Source organism: Brachycentrus maculatus, unplaced genomic scaffold (assembly GCF_059751285.1).
Source record: "Brachycentrus maculatus isolate JH-2025_06_01 unplaced genomic scaffold, ASM5975128v1 h1tg000550l, whole genome shotgun sequence".
Lineage (NCBI taxonomy): Eukaryota > Metazoa > Arthropoda > Insecta > Trichoptera > Brachycentridae > Brachycentrus > Brachycentrus maculatus.
Window position 1 is genome coordinate 49,370 of NW_028281294.1, and position 19,335 is coordinate 68,704.

A 19,335-nucleotide genomic window follows, 5' to 3' on the forward strand; every position below is an offset into this window, starting at 1 on the left:
AGAACTACGATTTCTGCATGGTCCAAATCCAGAGTGAAGTCGTTAGAGCATTTGGCTATAATGCTGGAGGTTTCAAGTTCAATTCAAAACGAAAAAAAGTAGCATAATTGTATTCTTTGCTGAATCTAGATCGTAAAATGAGTCATATACATTACAAATTAGGCAAATATTTAAAGAACTCGTTTTTATGACGTAAGTAATTGGAATGCCCTATTAGAATGCACGAATGTCAGAATACAGCTTGAGCGTATTCCGAAGAAATACGAGAAACATGGAAAGGGTAAGCTCTTCGTCAAATTAAATTAGCTGCGAAGAAACTAACACGAGGACTGACACTGAGCACGGCAAATGTTTGGATATCCTAACTTAGATCAACACGGAGGTAAGCAAGGAATTGAAATAAAACATCCTGTGAACTTTTACAGATGGGAGACAGTAAACATCTCTGTAAGCAAATGTATCTACGGAATATCACACAGTGGAAATATCCAGAGATATTTAGTCACTGTGGTTTAGTTTGTACTATAAATCACTCAATCCCACCTTACCGAGGCAAGTATTCAAATTATGCTACACGCGTGGGTAAATTGTAAATAGAGCATCGATAACACCAAAATTTTTTTTAGTGAGATGGTATTTGTATAAAGCAGAAACTCCATATTCAATTAAGAACTTAATATGACTAAATACGGTATATTTTGGGCGTTTCATTGACTAAATCATCACATATGTAAAGTTTTAAAATATCATTGGGGAAAAATCAGTCTTATTTTGTATGAATCAAGTTTCTAACCAAAATATTTATAATTTTAATATTGATTATTATATCAGACACTGGATTATTTTCCCTATAGATGAGTTGCTAATATTAAATATTATCTCAACTTGATATGAAAAATCTATGGTTCCTCTTAATATGGAAGAAGATGAACGTTACACAAGTGCATAAACTAATCGCTTAAGCCAGCCGAATATCAATCAGGTCATAAGCGCTGGGAAGCTAAGACTTCCATCTTTCTTCATATAAACAGGAACAATAGTTTTATATCAAGGTGAGACACCTATTATATCAAAATATTTTTGCCATAATAACTGTGACTGTCCAATTAAAAAGATAAAAAATATATGCTCACATTTCTAATCCATTCGATTTCGTAATGCCTGTAGGTAAAAAGGGTTTCTGATGTAATTCGAATTTCTCATTGCGTCATTTCTTAAATAGGGTAGGCTCAAAGGAATGAACACCATACAATTGGCGTTGTCACGGTATTTAGTCCGACATTCCTTTGCTTATATAAATCTATCGATACACGTTGGTCGGTGACGTAAATTCTTAGATCCAAATTTAACCGTGAATTGATTTGGTCATACAAAGGATTTTTTTATCGTCCCGTTTAAAGCTCTTTCTCATTCACAGTATTTTAATCCTTGAAATTATTTCCTATATATTTAATGATGTATATTTAAAATGTTTAATTTTGTACAATACCTCTTTTTTTAGCTTATCAATGTCGACACGACTAGTTTCGAGAACTACAGATGTTCTCATCAACAGGTGAAAATTCAAATTGACAGGTGAAAATACAAACTGATAAGACAACATCTTAATATTAATAAGCTCTAAAAGGTATTCTTATGCAAATGTGCTATTTTAATATATAAATAAATCGTGATGTGATTCCACAAATTTGATATAAAATTAAAAAATAAGGTTACCTTTGCTGTCAGATATTTTAAGAAAATGTAATTATGTTCGTATCTAACCATTTTACCTTTTCGTACCTAACAGTTCATAGTCTACCGGAAGTAGTATTACACGTCTCTTCATCGGGAAAATTAATACAATAGCATGTAAAAAACAGGCTACAATATTGTACTTTTCTTACACTTGATCCTTTAGAAAATATGAAATCGTATGCGTCATTGGAGTGTCCAAAAGCCATATACACCAAAGGCAGAAAGGTCGTAGTTTATTTATGGTGGAAAGAGACGGCGGGTTGCCGAATGGGTGGTGAGTCTAGCGTTTTGACCAATGCATCGTACAAGGGGTTATATGGATTCTTAATCCATTTTACAGACACCCTTACTACACGTTGGCTTTCGGACAGTCTAAAACGTGCATGAAATTTAATATCACACGTTGCCTGTTATACTACTAAAGTGAAGTAAAAGCGATATTAAAAAAAGGGTTTTATTTTTGTGTTTTGATACAGACAAGGATAAAAATTAAGAAATCTGACAATGCTTTCGTTCGTTCAAGAAATATTACTGGCGATAAGTTTTTGTAACAAGTGCTTACAAAAAAAACTATAATTTTTGGATTTCTTACAATATATGGTGCAAGAATATAACATTGCTCTCCAAGTGCAGGGGATACCGATACTGAAATCTGCGACACATTAATAGAGAGGTAAATGATATAAGAGGTATAGGTACATAATATAAATTACAGTTATTTTAATATATAATCGCAGACTACTCTCATAGATTAAACTCATTTTATTGTTGCAGAACCGATGGCGTGGAATGCACTTTCACTAGTAGTTACAAATAGCGAGAATGAGATGATCTTTAAAAAAAACTTAAAACGGATTTGTTTGCAAAGAAATCATTTCTACTATGACCTTTACCCTAGTTCAATCACAGTGAAGCGTTCGTAAGGTAGTGTATTTTACGGAAATGGCGTGATGTTAATTAAACAAATTTATTATAATTAGTATGTATATTGTTTACTTTGTCGTATCAACGCACCGAATGAATACCAGATTTACAGAAGAAAATAAAATATCATCCTGTGTCTTAGTTGGACTATGGATGGTAGACAGAATTTAATAATGAAGAAAATACAGAGGCTCTCTGGTGATAATAGCGGTGTCATTATCATCAACCCAACAGTCATAACTCAACACTCCAGTAGCAATTTCCCAGCATTCATTTGAGGCGTTTATTTTCCTTTTAAATGTGCGCCATTAACGGGTCCATTGTAGGCGTGCCCCTGTGGATTTAGGGTAAGGAATTATGTTATTAAAATTTAAGGGTGGAATGCAAAATGAAAACCAAGACCTAATTGTACACTTACATTTATAAGTGTCACGAAGGGTTGTACGGATAATGAAAAGTGTAAGATGATTTGACCCAGTTTTTGGATTCTCCCTACATGAATTACATTCACATTCGTTGTTTGTGTTAATCGCCGATCATAAAACGCAAATATGTATGTTGAATCTTATGATTTTGCAAAAACGATAACGTTTTGAAAATAACATTTTCAGTTTTTTTTTAATTTTGTTTCAAGATACTTTGTGGGACATTTTTACAGACTAAAAAAATTCAACAGAAACATTTTCACCACTTTTTACCAATTACGAAAGAAAAGGGGTGAAAACAAAGTTAGTGTTTTATTTTGAAAAAGTTTCAAAATGAAACAAGTTTCAAAAATCCTGGTTACATGAACAATCAAATACATTTTTTCGTAATCTAGTGTATATGAAATTCTCTGCGAATATTGTTATGTATTTAAATAAAGAAAAAAATTCTGATATTTTTATTAGATACGTAAAATCAAAATAAAAAATAAATAAAATAAAAAATCATCTTTTACGTAGTAAACCAATATATTTTATTACCGAAATAGGATTCGTTTTTCAGCTAGTTCAAACACGTTAATTAAGTCTTTGACACTGCCAAATAAATTAAAAAGAAAATACTATACTTGATCACAAATGGTGCTGAGAACTATTATGTGAAAAAATGTGTCAGTTGAAAGATAAAAACAACTTTCGAAATTTGAGTGTGTTTGTCAATCAAGGTTAGAATGGTGAATGTAAAGCGCGTATAAAGTGATCTCTTAAATCAGGCTGTGACAGGTCGCAACCCCTGTAAATACCCAGACTTCCATATTCTTCTTCATCTATGTTGAGATATCATATGCCGTGAGAATTGTAATTCACAAGTATCAGGTGAACATAACTCGACGGAATGTTATTTCATCTTCAACTGGCCCGAGATGTATTATCTTGAATGTGATTTGTGCCCCAGTCATGCGGCTGTTTCTTTAAACACGAAAATAAACAAAAACCACACCTGCTTCGGGAGATAACCTCTTGACTTTTGTCGGCAATAAGCCACACCGGCCGCCATCTTTCATTTTCATTATGTCTGCGGTGTTGCCGCGTCACGATAAACACGGATAAAGAAAAGCTTTTTTTTTCACTGGCAAGGATGGATACAAATGAGAGCTATAAACGATGTAGCGGGCGTCGAAAGAGGAGCTTTATCATAATATACTTGAACATAATACTGTGCCGCCTTTTGCGAAAGAAATCAATCGGATTATAAGATGCTACTAAGTATTATCAACTGGAAAAAATGAATTGATCATTTTTATTTCCAATATTATTGTCAGTCTCCAAATTCAAGCGGTTAGCGCTTTTGGTTATGATGCTGGAGGTTCCGGGTCCGATTCCTAAAGGTTTCAAAGTAAACAAATGTACGTTTTTACACTCTTATATTTATTTAACATTACCTTGTACTAATTAATACCTAACGAGCAGAACCTTGCCTTCATAAAATAAACGTACCACTTAACATTGCATTAATTTGATGTAGTGACCTATGAACCAACGGATGCGGGTAGAGTCAGAAGAAGAAGAAATAGAATATGTTACATACCTGTATATTTAATTTTGGAAAGTAGGAATCAATTACGTTCAAATAAAATGCGAATAAATTTTTATTACTGTAAATTCGCGCTCCATGTCTTAAATACTTAGAACAGGGTTCGTGAGCTTCTCCTATACAAAAGAGCTCATAGATTGATAGTCTCACCGACTTGTAATGACGTCACATGATTAATTTATTTTATTTAATTCACAGTGAAATCGGGATACAATCTATGGACATTTTCTTTTCTTCGAATTTTCGCTACTTAGTTCATACAAAAAATTGCTTTGCAAGAGTAGTCTCTCAGAAAGCCTATAGCTTCTTTATAAGATCTGAGAATACGGTGAAAGATTTCAAAGTAAATATCACATGATTTAAAAGCCTGAAGAAGCAATTTAAATAACTAGATACTAATCATAAATACAAGTAACCATATCTCCCTTAGTTCTTAACAGATTCGTTTTTCAAAGTACGCTAGACATGAGAATTTCGTGAATTAATGTTATTTTCCACAAACGTAAACAAACACGTGTTAATATTTTACGCATGTATTTGATTTGGCGAAATTCGGCGTGAAAGATAAATAGGGGAAACTCGGGGTAATCTGGCGTGATCTAATAACAAGGGGTCGTAATCTGGAATTGAGATCTTCACCCCCTTCACAATACAAAATACCTCTTAATATTTTACTAACAACTTAAGAAAATAGTAAAAACATTACCTTATACTTACACAGTACTTAATATATATATATATATATATATATATATATATATATATATATATATATATATATATATATATATATATATATATATATATATATATGTAATAAAATAACTAGGTACCTACCTATACATTTTATTAAGTACTTACAAAAAGTACCTACATAAAACAGTTCTACCACCAGATGCCGCATGCGTCGCACAGAATTAAACAAAAGAGATCCGATAGGAAAAAATAACTGTCAGAATCAGATAGATAGATAGATAGATAGATATAAAATTATTATAAAGATAAATTAAGAATAAACTTTAATTACAAAGCAACACATTGTTTATTTTATTATTATACACCCACTTTACATATTATTTACACTTAATTTTCAAAAGGAAAATATTACTACGTTATAAAACGACAATTTTGTTAATTGGAAATGGATTATGAAACATTAGATGTATTAAAACAATTACTACAATATGTTCGGAGTGAGAGAGAAAAATTAGAAGATGATCAAAGAAAACGATTAGAATATAATCAAAGAAGACGTGGAAATCTAAGAACTAGTGATAAAATTAAAGATAAAAGTCCATGTAAGATTTGTGAAAATTTAAATAAGGGAACTCGATATCACCCTGAAGCAACGTGCTGGTTTAAAACAAAGGAGGATGATAAGATTAATAATAAAAATGAAGATTTACAAATTACACAGAAACAGTGCTTGAAGAATGAAAATAAAAATAATGTGGAAAAAATTTCTACAAAATATAAAATAAAATATACTCCAGGAAAGAAGAATTTCGAAGCAGATTGTGTGAGCAGGAATCCAGTATTAGAATCGAAGGAAAATGCAAATGAACAATTAAAAGTTGTAAATTTGGTTAAATTAGAAGATATTTTAAAAGATCAGAATAAAAATGAAGACATACAAATAACACAGAAACAGTGCTTGAAGAATGAAAATAAAAATAAAGTAGAAAAAAATACTACAAAATATAAAACAAAATATACTCCAGGAAAGAAGAATTTAGAAGTAGATTGTCTAAGCAGGAATCCAGTTTTAGAATCGAATGAAAATGCAGATGAACAATTAAAAGTTGTACATTTGGTTATATTAGAAGATACTTTAAGAGATCTGAATAAAAATGAAGGAATTCAAAAGAAAAAAACAAATGGATTGAAAAAAACTGTGTCTACTTTAAAAGGGTCAAGAAAAAAAAAATACAAAAAAAAGAAAGAAAGAAAAAAGAACGGAAAAAAAGAAAGAAAGAAAAAAAACAAGAAAGAAAAAAAAAAAGAAAAAAAAGAAGGAAAAAAAAGAAAGAAAGAAAAAAAAAAAAAAAACTTTATCATATCACAAAACTTATACCAGTCCCTTCACTACAAGAAGATGATCCGGAGGACGAGTGAAAATTTTACTATGAATTTTCATCCCCAAGGGGGGAGATGTAATAAAATAACTAGGTACCTACCTATACATTTTATTAAGTACTTACAAAAAGTACCTACATAAAACAGTTCTACCACCAGATGCCGCATGCGTCGCACAGAATTAAACAAAAGAGATCCGATAGGAAAAAATAACTGTCAGAATCAGATAGATAGATAGATAGATAGATATAAAATTATTATAAAGATAAATTAAGAATAAACTTTAATTACAAAGCAACACATTGTTTATTTTATTATTATACACCCACTTTACATATTATTTACACTTAATTTTCAAAAGGAAAATATTACTACGTTATAAAACGACAATTTTGTTAATTGGAAATGGATTATGAAACATTAGATGTATTAAAACAATTACTACAATATGTTCGGAGTGAGAGAGAAAAATTAGAAGATGATCAAAGAAAACGATTAGAATATAATCAAAGAAGACGTGGAAATCTAAGAACTAGTGATAAAATTAAAGATAAAAGTCCATGTAAGATTTGTGAAAATTTAAATAAGGGAACTCGATATCACCCTGAAGCAACGTGCTGGTTTAAAACAAAGGAGGATGATAAGATTAATAATAAAAATGAAGATTTACAAATTACACAGAAACAGTGCTTGAAGAATGAAAATAAAAATAATGTGGAAAAAATTTCTACAAAATATAAAATAAAATATACTCCAGGAAAGAAGAATTTCGAAGCAGATTGTGTGAGCAGGAATCCAGTATTAGAATCGAAGGAAAATGCAAATGAACAATTAAAAGTTGTAAATTTGGTTAAATTAGAAGATATTTTAAAAGATCAGAATAAAAATGAAGACATACAAATAACACAGAAACAGTGCTTGAAGAATGAAAATAAAAATAAAGTAGAAAAAAATACTACAAAATATAAAACAAAATATACTCCAGGAAAGAAGAATTTAGAAGTAGATTGTCTAAGCAGGAATCCAGTTTTAGAATCGAATGAAAATGCAGATGAACAATTAAAAGTTGTACATTTGGTTATATTAGAAGATACTTTAAGAGATCTGAATAAAAATGAAGGAATTCAAAAGAAAAAAACAAATGGATTGAAAAAAACTGTGTCTACTTTAAAAGGGTCAAGAAAAAAAAAATACAAAAAAAAGAAAGAAAGAAAAAAGAACGGAAAAAAAGAAAGAAAGAAAAAAAAACAAGAAAGAAAAAAAAAAAGAAAAAAAAGAAGGAAAAAAAAGAAAGAAAGAAAAAAAAAAAAAAAACTTTATCATATCACAAAACTTATACCAGTCCCTTCACTACAAGAAGATGATCCGGAGGACGAGTGAAAATTTTACTATGAATTTTCATCCCCAAGGGGGGAGATGTAATAAAATAACTAGGTACCTACCTATACATTTTATTAAGTACTTACAAAAAGTACCTACATAAAACAGTTCTACCACCAGATGCCGCATGCGTCGCACAGAATTAAACAAAAGAGATCCGATAGGAAAAAATAACTGTCAGAATCAGATAGATAGATAGATAGATAGATATAAAATTATTATAAAGATAAATTAAGAATAAACTTTAATTACAAAGCAACACATTGTTTATTTTATTATTATACACCCACTTTACATATTATTTACACTTAATTTTCAAAAGGAAAATATTACCACGTTATATATATATATATATATATATATATATATATATATATATATATATATATATATATATATATATATATATATGTAATAAAATAACTAGGTACCTACCTATACATTTTATTAAGTACTTACAAAAAGTACCTACATATTATAAAACAGTTCTACCACAGATGTCGCATGCGTCGCACAGAATTAAACAAAAGAGATCCGATAGGAAAAAATAACTGTCAGAATCAGATAGATAGATAGATAGATAGATATAAAAATTATTATAAAGATAAATTAAGAATAAACTTTAATTACAAAGCAACACATTGTTTATTTTATTATTATACACCCACTTTACATATTATTTACACTTAATTTTCAAAAGGAAAATATTACCACGTTATAAAACGACAATTTTGTTAATCAAAAATGAAGAAACAAAATAAAAATAAAATGGATACTGCTCCTCAAACATTAGAAAACTTACTAGAAAAATTAATACAAAATGCTCAGGTAAGCAAACATCAAAATTTAAAAGATATTTCAGAGAAGTTCATCATTGAAAAATTTACAAGCAAAAATCCTAATGCAAACCAGTGGATGGATATTTTTGAAAAAGAATGTACACGTTTTGAGGTGACAACGGATGAGAAAAAAATTGAAATATTAAGATTGTTTATGGATAAAAGTTGTGAAGATTGGTACAGTTCGATGATGATAAAATTTTCCATGAACTCAGAATGGATAGTATGGAAAAACAACTTTTGTAAAACATTTACAAACAAGGGATGGAACCATGTAATGTTTGCATTATCTTTTAAATATAACGACGGTTCCTTGTTAGACTATGCCATAAGGAAGGAAAAACTTTTGTTGGAAATGAGAAGAACGATCGACATGGGTACCTTAGTAGATCTTATTGTGGCTGGTTTACCAGAATTTATAATTAATAAGATTGATAGAGAAAAATTAGAAGATACAGTCGATTTATTCAATGAAGTAAAAAAACACGAAAACATTGTAAATAAAAAAAGGTTTTCGGATCAAAGAAGATATGGAAATCTAAGAACTAGTGGTAAAATTAAAGATAAAAGTCCATGTAAGATTTGTGAAAAATTAAATAAGGGAACTCGATATCACCCTGAAGTAACGTGCTGGTTTAGAACAAAGGAGGATGATAAGTTTAATAATAAAAATACTATCAGACATGTAAACAATTCAGTTATAGAAGCTAAGTTAAACGAAACCGATCAAAAAAACGAATAGTAACACCATTAATAAATGTCAAACTATTACTAAATGATCAAATTGAAATATTTGGAATATACGATTCAGGTTCAAATGTTTCTCTAATAAATTCTAAGTTATTAAAACTAAAAGGAAAAGGAAACAATATGAATGAAGCAGATTTAGTAACAATTAATGGTGTTAAAAAGACAAACGGTTTGACGACTTTGAAAATAAAAATATTTGAATTGGAAAAAAACGTTGATGTATATATTATTGATGAAGAAAATTTCAAATATGATTTTTTGATAGGATTAGATATGATAAAAAAATTTAAACTAATCCAAAATGAAGACTTAAAAATAACACAAAGACAATGCTTGAAAAATGAAAATAAAAAGAAAGTAGAAAAAATTTCTACAAAATATAAAATAAAAAATAGTGAATTTAAAAATACAGAAAATAACAACAGCGAGGAATGCAAAATAAATTATAATGAACATGTAAAAGAAGAAGATTTTGAAATAAAAATAAATCATTTAAATCAATTTCAAAAATCTAAAATAAATGAACTGATTTGCAAATATAAATCCGTTTTTGCAAAAGACAAATATGATATCGGCACTGTTAGTGGATACGAAGCGAGGATAGACTTACTAGTAGACAGATATTGCAGTAAGAGGCCTTACAGATGTACTGTAGAAGATAAAAAGGAGATAGAAAAACAAATTGCAAAATTACTGGATAATAAGCTAATAGAAGAATCCTACAGTCCATTTGCTGCACCTGTTACATTGGCATTTAAAAAAGAGGAAAACAAAAAATCCAGACTGTGTATAGATTTCAGAGACTTGAATAAAATAGTAGTGCCTCAAGCCCAACCATTTCCTTTAATTGAAGACCTAATGATAAAGACCAGGAATTGCAAATTTTTTTCAACACTAGATATAAACTCAGCGTTTTGGTCTATTCCTTTACGAATCGAAGACAGAAAAAAGACGGGATTTGTTACACAAGAAGGACATTTCCAATGGACTTGCCTACCATTTGGATTGAAGACCTCACCAGCAATTTTTCAAAGGATACTAGGTAACATATTAAGAAAGTATAAACTTACTGATTTCACCGTTAATTACATAGATGATATTCTTATATTTTCTAAAACTTTTGCTGAGCACATTAAACATCTAACGCAGTTGCTGGAAGCGATCGAAACGGAAGGTTTCAGGTTAAAATTTACAAAATGCGCATTTGCGTCAGACTTGGTAAAATATCTAGGTCATATAATTCAAAATAATTCAATAAAACCAGTAAAGGATAATTTGATTTCAATAAAGAATTTTCCTGTTCCAAAAACGATAAAAAATGTAAGACAATTTCTGGGGAAAATAAACTTTTACCATGAATACATACCAAAGAGTGCAATAATACTAGATCCATTGCATAACTTACTAAGGAAAAATCAAAAATTTATTTGGTGTGATAAATGCCAAAAAGCATTTGAAATAACAAAAAGCATGCTTTGCTCACAGCCCGTTCTAGAAATTTTTGATCAGGATTTACCAATCAACATTTATACCGATGCTTCTTTAGAAGGTGTTGGGGCCATTTTGAAACAAAAGCAGCCCGATGGTAGAGAAAAACCAGTGGCATACTTTTCAAAAAAACTAAATGAAGCTCAGAAGAAAAAAAAAGCAATATATTTAGAATGTTTAGCAATTAAAGAAGCAGTAAGATACTGGCAATACTGGTTAATAGGTAAATCATTTACGGTTTATTCAGATCACAAACCTTTGGAAAATATGAATCTGAAATCTAGGACCGATGAAGAGTTAGGTGATTTAACATATTATTTATCGCAATATGAATTTGAAATAAAATATAATCCAGGAAAGAAGAATTTAGAAGCAGATTGTCTAAGCAGGAATCCAGTATTAGAATCGAGTGAAAATGCAGATGAACAATTAAAAGTTGTAAATTTGGTTAAATTAGAAGATATTTTAAGAGATCAGAATAAAAATGAAAGAATTCAACAGAAAAAAAACAAATGGATTGAAAAAAACAATGTCTATTTTAAAAAGGTCAAGAAAAAAGAAAAAATAATTCTTTCAGAACCGTTTAGCATCGAAATCATAAAAGACATACATGAAAACCTATGCCATATTGGAATTGGACAAATGCAAAAGACTATTAGTCCACATTACGCAGCCAAAAATTTGACGAAAAACATAAAAACAATTTGTAGAAATTGTGAATTTTGTATTAAAAATAAATCAAGAGGACAAAAGAAATTTGGATTTATGTCTCATCTAGGCCCGGCCACAAAGCCTTTTGAAATAATATCTTTAGACACAATTGGAGGTTTAGGAGGTTCAAGATCAACAAAAAAATATCTACATCTCTTAGTGGATCACTTTACAAGATACGCATTTATTTTAACCTCGAAAACTCAGAATGCAAATGATTTTATAAAACTAGTCATGAAAATAACAGAAACCGAGGATATTGGTATGCTTCTCACCGACCAATACCCAGGAATAAACTCGAAAGAATTCAAGGAATTCTTAAATGACAAGCGGATCCCAATAATCTTCACTGCAGTAAATGCACCATTCTCAAATGGCCTAAATGAAAGGCTGAATCAAACATTGGTGAACAAAATCAGATGCAAAATAAATGAAAAAGGGAAAAGAAGAGCATGGACCACAATAGCTCAAGAATGTGTTAGTAAATATAATAATACTAATCACTCAGTCACTGACTTTTCCCCAAGTTATCTTTTATATGGTACAGATGTAAATATTTTACCCAACGAATTAAAACAAGGAAAATCTAATAATGACTGGATTAGAGACAGGCAAATAGCGCTTGAAAATACAATAAAATCACATAATTACAATAAAACATTATTTGACAAAAATAGAATAGGCTGCGAATTCAACGTAGGAGACATGGTGTATGTGGAAAATGGAAACAAGCTAAACAGAAAAAAATTGGATGAACTAAAAATTGGACCTTATAAAATTATTGAAAAAATTTCTAACTCAATATACAGAATTGATACAGGTCACAAAAAAATAAAATCAAACCTTTATCATATCACTAAACTTATACCAGTCCCTTCACTTCAAGGAGATGATCCGGAGGACGAGTGAAAATTTTACTATGAATTTTCTTCCCCAAGGGGGGAGATGTAATAAAATAACTAGGTACCTACCTATACATTTTATTAAGTACTTACAAAAAGTACCTACATATTATAAAACAGTTCTACCACAGATGTCGCATGCGTCGCACAGAATTAAACAAAAGAGATCCGATAGGAAAAAATAACTGTCAGAATCAGATAGATAGATAGATAGATAGATATAAAAATTATTATAAAGATAAATTAAGAATAAACTTTAATTACAAAGCAACACATTGTTTATTTTATTATTATACACCCACTTTACATATTATTTACACTTAATTTTCAAAAGGAAAATATTACCACGTTATATATATATATATATATATATATATATATATATATAATAAATATATATATTATAGGCGTCTCACTTAAGACGAACCATCTATCTTTGTTATACGAAAGAAGATGAAAGTCTGAGCATCCCAAGGCTCACGACCCGTGATTTGGCTGGCTGAAGTGATCACTTTATACAGTTTTGTAACGTTCACCTGAACAACCATTTTGCATTATTTTTTTAAAGATGTACGGGTATATATGTACTGATGTTGGGTTACTTTCATATTTCAGTAGTATTTTTGTTAATTGGAATTTTGGATGAAGTCCATATGCACTGTTGTTGAATTCTTTTCATTTGCTAATTGTACTTTTCGATAGAAGTGGAATTTTGGCTGACGATGGTGCCCTCAGTTGAGAATTTGTGAAGTATACTCGTATGTATAGTTTTCTCCAATCGAACATATACCTCTTATTGTTCATTATTTAAAAAAAACGTTAAACTTTACAAAAATGGGTAGGTACATCAAAATAGAATAATCCAAGAAACCTAAAAGATACAAGCGTTGATATTCAACAGCTGGCTGAAATGGTGAACATATTTTTTTAATTAAACCGGTCCATTTTAACGGGCGGGTTGCAATTAAAACAAGCGCTCCGCTAAAATTACAATTATGGGGATCTTAATGAAAAATTATGCAATTATCTTTACACTCTTTTTGGAATTTAAGAATTCCATCCCTTGAGCAATTTGTAGTTCAGTTTCTCTTAATTACGCTGCGAAATGAGAAATCAAAGAAGTAAAAATATTATATATGTATATTAAACAAAACAAAAATAAATATTCAACCAGTTTGACTGAATAAAATTCGCTATTGATTGAAAAATGAAAAATTGCTTTGAATCCAAGTGGTCAAATAGAATAAAATGAAAATATACATTTCTAAAATGATTAATTTCACACTGCTTTCGGGTATACAATATTTTATCAGATATCAAGAAATATTCTGTCTACAAGGAGCAAAATTTTGAAAATGCCATAACTAGGCGAAACAATTGTCATAATTTTAATTTTGTGTGTATTTTAACAATAAAATACTACTTATTAGACTCATCTTGTCCGCCTCCGTAGTGTATTGGTCAGCACGCTCGGCTACCGTTCTGGAGGTCCCGGGTTCGATTCCCAGGGGGGTCAAATAAATATAAGTGATTTTTTCACCCCAATATTTATTCCATATTAGCCTGGACTGGTACCTGAAGCGGAGGGCTGATCACCTTTCCTTCATGTGTAAACGATCAAGATAACACTGAGTTTGTATGATGCAGTGCCCTATGCACCATTGGGGTGCGGATAAGGGTTTGAATGAATATTAGACTCATAAAATCAGTGTTTGATATAATAATTAACAAAAATGAAAAAACGAATAACAAAAATGAATTAATTGTTATATCAATAATAAAAAAAAAATTAATTAATTATTGTTGATATAATAATTAATTCATTTTTGTTATTCGTTTTTATTCTATTGTCATACAAATAAATATACCAAGTAGATTTGGTGCAACGCATTATCAAATAAGTGATTCTCTTGGCGTATTCGCGATATTTCCATACCGATCGGAATTAAGTCAGGTAAACTGGGGTGGCTTTATTGGAAAGGCGTCTTCATTATCGATTCAGAATACGCAGGTAATGAATTTTGCCGTATAATAGACAGGGGAAGGCGGCGTTAATGACAAACGCATCTATCATGATGTCAGATAACCTGCCGTGGGTACATATAGTATAAATATTACCCCATTTTCCCCAAGTCTTTGGGTACTAACGATATGATGGGAACGTCAAACCGCACCGCCGAAATGGCCTTATAAATGCATAGTTTGCATGTGAGATAATAGCATGTATGTATAAGTACGTCTTAAGCGCGAAGTAATTAAAAACTTTAGTATGTATATTAAACACTTGAGTGTGTATATTTAAACTTTAGTATGTATATTCAAAACTGTAGTATGTATATTCAAAACTTAAGTATGTACATTTATTTAGTTTATATTCAAACCCGTAGATGGAAGCATCTGTAGTTTCTGAAACTAGTCGTTAAAAATATATATAATACTCAAGTGGTAAAAAATAAGTATAATTAAAATGTAACTTTTTAAAAAAATCCTTATAATTGATTTATTAGTGATTTTTAAACGAAGTTACATTTTAATTATAAAATAGACAGTCGCAAAGTTAGTGCTTTAAATATTAATTATAAAAAATAAGTGTTTTCATTCATCATTTCACAATTTATATTTAATTTATTTTCTAACTAAGTAACTAACCATCATGCCGCTTCCCCGCAGGAGTAGGTATAAATAATAGAACGCTACACCAATCTGTCTTTGAAAACAATCTTCGCCTCTTCCACATTCATGCATCTCCTCGTCATACTTATTGAAATACGTAGTTATGTCAATTTTTTCTCGGTATTCGTTTGCTTTGATTTCCACTATTTTTTTCGCCCTATATTTTTTTAATGTTCTTTCTCAGCCTATTCGATTCACATGCTTAAACCGTCTCGAAACACCTTTCTTAATTTTATTGATAACGCTTCTTACGTCAGCCTTGCATTTTTTCCTTATATCACCATTCGAACATCTATCATAAATCGTTTTGCCGCACATTCGTCTGAGAGATCGCATTTCGGCTGCATCCAGTAAAATTTCTTTTTTTTTTTGCCCAATTTTGTGCTTCAATTAAATGTTTTTATACATTTAAAAACATAAAATAAAGGTAGTAATGACAAGAAAATAAAACAGAATTTTTAATTACAAAATTATAAGTCTGCCTTCAAATAATAAGCTATTGAATTAATATTGCATTTAGTGCCCTATACACCATTTTGGGAGGATAAGAGTCAGAAGTGATAAAAATAATTCATTAGAATAATTGTAATAGCCATTAGTTTGGCTTAAGGGCAAAGGGTATTTCAGGAATAATTCAATTCCACAAACCCATTTCAGTTTGGAAATCCTTTAAAAGTTATTCAATTATTTGAGAGGTTTAGTATTAATCGGGGGATGAATAAATAGTTAACAGTTTTTAAAAACAAAATAGTTTCAGTTTTAGGTAATTTTTTAGCCGGTCAATCTGAATTCTGATACTTGTAGCATTAATTAGACGAAGCATGAGGTTCTATTTTTACTAACGTGTGATCTTTTCTATTTATATTACATTGAGGAGAACAAAAAATTACTTAATGTAGTTTAAGATTTACGAGAAAAGCATCGAGAGGAAAGTTGGTAATAAGTTCGTTTTTTAACCATCGTAGAACCATTAATCACGCGAAATAGTATGCAATCCATTTCTCTCCCCATTATGCGTCCAAATTCCTACTTTTTGTTGGGGAATTTAGCATCGTTGTTCCCTTTGTACACGGAGCGCAGAAAGTTTAAAGTTAACACCTCCCGCCATCTCGAAACTTGCTATCTCCCGCCCCAGTGGATACAGTCTCTCATCACGCCTTGAACGGTGGAAACTTTCGAACAAATTACACCTCCTTGCTTCTCTGCACTCCTGGTAGTACGCTGGCTTAAAAACGTCAATTTGTTATGATAAACGGAGGGGATGGATGCATTTGGGGTTTTGTGACGAATTCATGGAATTTTCACCGTAAAATTTGACCAAGTTTGTTAAAGTTACTATAATTTACTTGAATAAGGAAGCGCTACTCGTTGTTAAGAAGTTCAGAATATACCCGCAATAAATATTTTTTAAATATTGGAAGGCATGGTATGCTACATTTTGCGAAAAAGCACTGCAGTAAGAAGCTCTCTACCCCAAAGAAAGAAAATAAATGGAAGATAAGCAAATGGTTCGTGATTAGAATTTTCTTTGTCATTTTTGAAATATGTGGGTTGGGTTGTTCAACATCAGAATGTTTCACGAAGAAAAACATCATTTTTTATCATGGGAAAGACTCGACGATATTCAGAAAACTGTAAAAGGAAAATATGCGATTTTTATAGACCAAAAGATAAATCATTTTCGAGAAGACTGCACCAAAGACGCTATAAAACTAGAGTAAAGGAAGAAGAGAAATTATGTTTATGGAAGACGTAAAGTTGAGATTTTGACATAAAACACACCCGCAAGAAAATCGTAAATTTCCATAATGACGCAGGGAGATTTCCATGAAAAGAAATCCTAAAATGGTTAAAAAATGTGGAAAGTTTCCAACATTATCGGCGCACGATTCAGGATCACGACTTTAATAAAAGACCAACGGTTTCCCTCACAGGAAGATGTAATATAAAATAGTTGTCCTTATATAAAACGCGGCTTGCATTCTTATGTTTGTTTTATCCATTTGTGTAGGTACTATCGAGTTAGGGGAAGATAGCAAGGTGCATCCGGGCGAAACCACAAGGGGTTTGTTGTGTATTTGTAGGGAAACAAGCTTAAAGAACATTCAGCGGATAATATCAAGTAACAAAAATATTCTATTACGAAGTATTTTAAGAATATAAACTCCATAAATGCGTCTCTTTTTTACTGAAATATTTATTTATTTACATATTTATTCAGTATCAATATGTAAAAGTATGAAATATATTAATTTATAACTTTTCCCCTTACAGAGACTTATCTCTTATAATGTTTCAAAACAATTATCCTCAAATACAATATGTTTTGTCAAAGATATGGTATGTGAGTTGTAAATCCGTATAACATCGAAAGATTATTAGTAGATACTCGATATATATTTATTGTACCTACATTTATGAATATTACTAGAAATAAGAATAAAATAAAGCTGCCATTGTTGAAAAAAACCGAATGGCAAAATTGTTTAACGTATAAGGGTTTGAAAACGTATGATGAGATACCTGAATGTATGAAGAATCAAAAGAGTATAAAAGAATTTATATAATATATGTAAAAGAATTTAAAATAAAAATTATAACATGCTTTAAATATAACACATAAAATAATAATAAAGAAAATTCTTTTAGCGCCATCTTAATAAAATAGAGCGCTCTACAGCATTTCACTGTGATTTAATTGGAGAAAACATATTTTGTATTTATATAAGATGGTTTGATTTTATTGTATTGGCCGCAGACAAAATGAGATATTTCAAATATAGGAAGACTACATAACAGCCGGTATGTGCACTGGTTCGAGCAATAAGGGAATTACTGCAGTCAAAAACGAATGGTGTTCCGTACGTGAGAAAATTGAGTGAGGATCGATTTCCTGGTGCTGAAATTCCACAAGGGATCAAAGCAATAAGAGAAAAATGTATCTCACGAGAAATACAGAAAATGAGAGAATTCTAATACGATTTTTGCCTTTGTTCAATATTAAATATGAGATTAGGTTATGAGAATCATAAACCTATTCAGAAATATGATATTAAAATTAACAAAAGACCGATTTTTAATATGAGAATTAATTTAAAATATTTGATGAAGTTAATGAATTTCGTACGAAACTCTATATCAATATACTTTTAAATTAGTTTTTTTCGTTAAAAATACCGACATACATTTTTTCCTGACGTATTGAATTAATATATAATTAAAATGTAACTTTGTTTTAAAATCACTTTAAATATTTTATTACAGCTTAATTATAATGACTATCGGTTGAAGCTAACCGCTTCTTTATCAAGACTGATTAATACTAAAACACTATCTACTTAACGAAATTTAAATATTTTGACGGTTAGGCAAAGGAGTATGGATAGATCTCATAGTTATAACATTTTGAATTGTCTTAAGTAGATAGTGTTTTAGTATTAATCAGTCTTGATAAAGAAACGGTTAGCTTCGAAACCGGTAAACATTTTAATTATGTTATAATAAAATATTTCTCGTGATTTCGAAATAAAGACACATTTTAATCATAAAATAGAAAATCACAAAGTTAGTGCTTCAAATATAAATTGTATTGAATTAATTTTGAGACTTGATAAACGTGTCGAAAAATATTTTTTAGATCACAAAAAGAGCATAATTAATTATTTTTCACGAGAGTTTTTATAATTTATAGAACAGAAAATAATTAAAAAATTATATTATTTATTAATTTGGAATTAACTTTGTGGAATAATATTACATTTTTTTTATTTTATCAATGTACACACGACTACTTTTGTGAACTCAGATTTTCTCATCAACAAGTGTAAATAATAATGAAA

General features: G+C 30.0%; 2 protein-coding genes across 2 annotated transcripts in view; one reads left to right on the plus strand and one right to left on the minus strand.

Annotated features, from left to right (window-relative positions):
- The window catches only part of LOC148301523 (actin-binding protein WASF2-like), a gene marked incomplete at its 3' end in the record, with an annotated part of 223,347 nt that overhangs the window by 47,815 nt on the left and 156,197 nt on the right, over positions 1 to 19,335 (minus strand). The gene's annotated exons all lie outside the window — the stretch shown is intronic.
- On the plus strand, positions 5,672 to 9,061 carry LOC148301524 (uncharacterized). The gene is made up of 2 exons (XM_088273120.1): positions 5,672 to 8,187; positions 8,561 to 9,061. The coding sequence occupies exon 1, from the start codon at positions 7,159 to 7,161 to the stop codon at positions 8,131 to 8,133; it is 975 nt and encodes a 324-aa protein (XP_088129246.1). The 5' UTR covers positions 5,672 to 7,158; the 3' UTR covers positions 8,134 to 8,187; positions 8,561 to 9,061.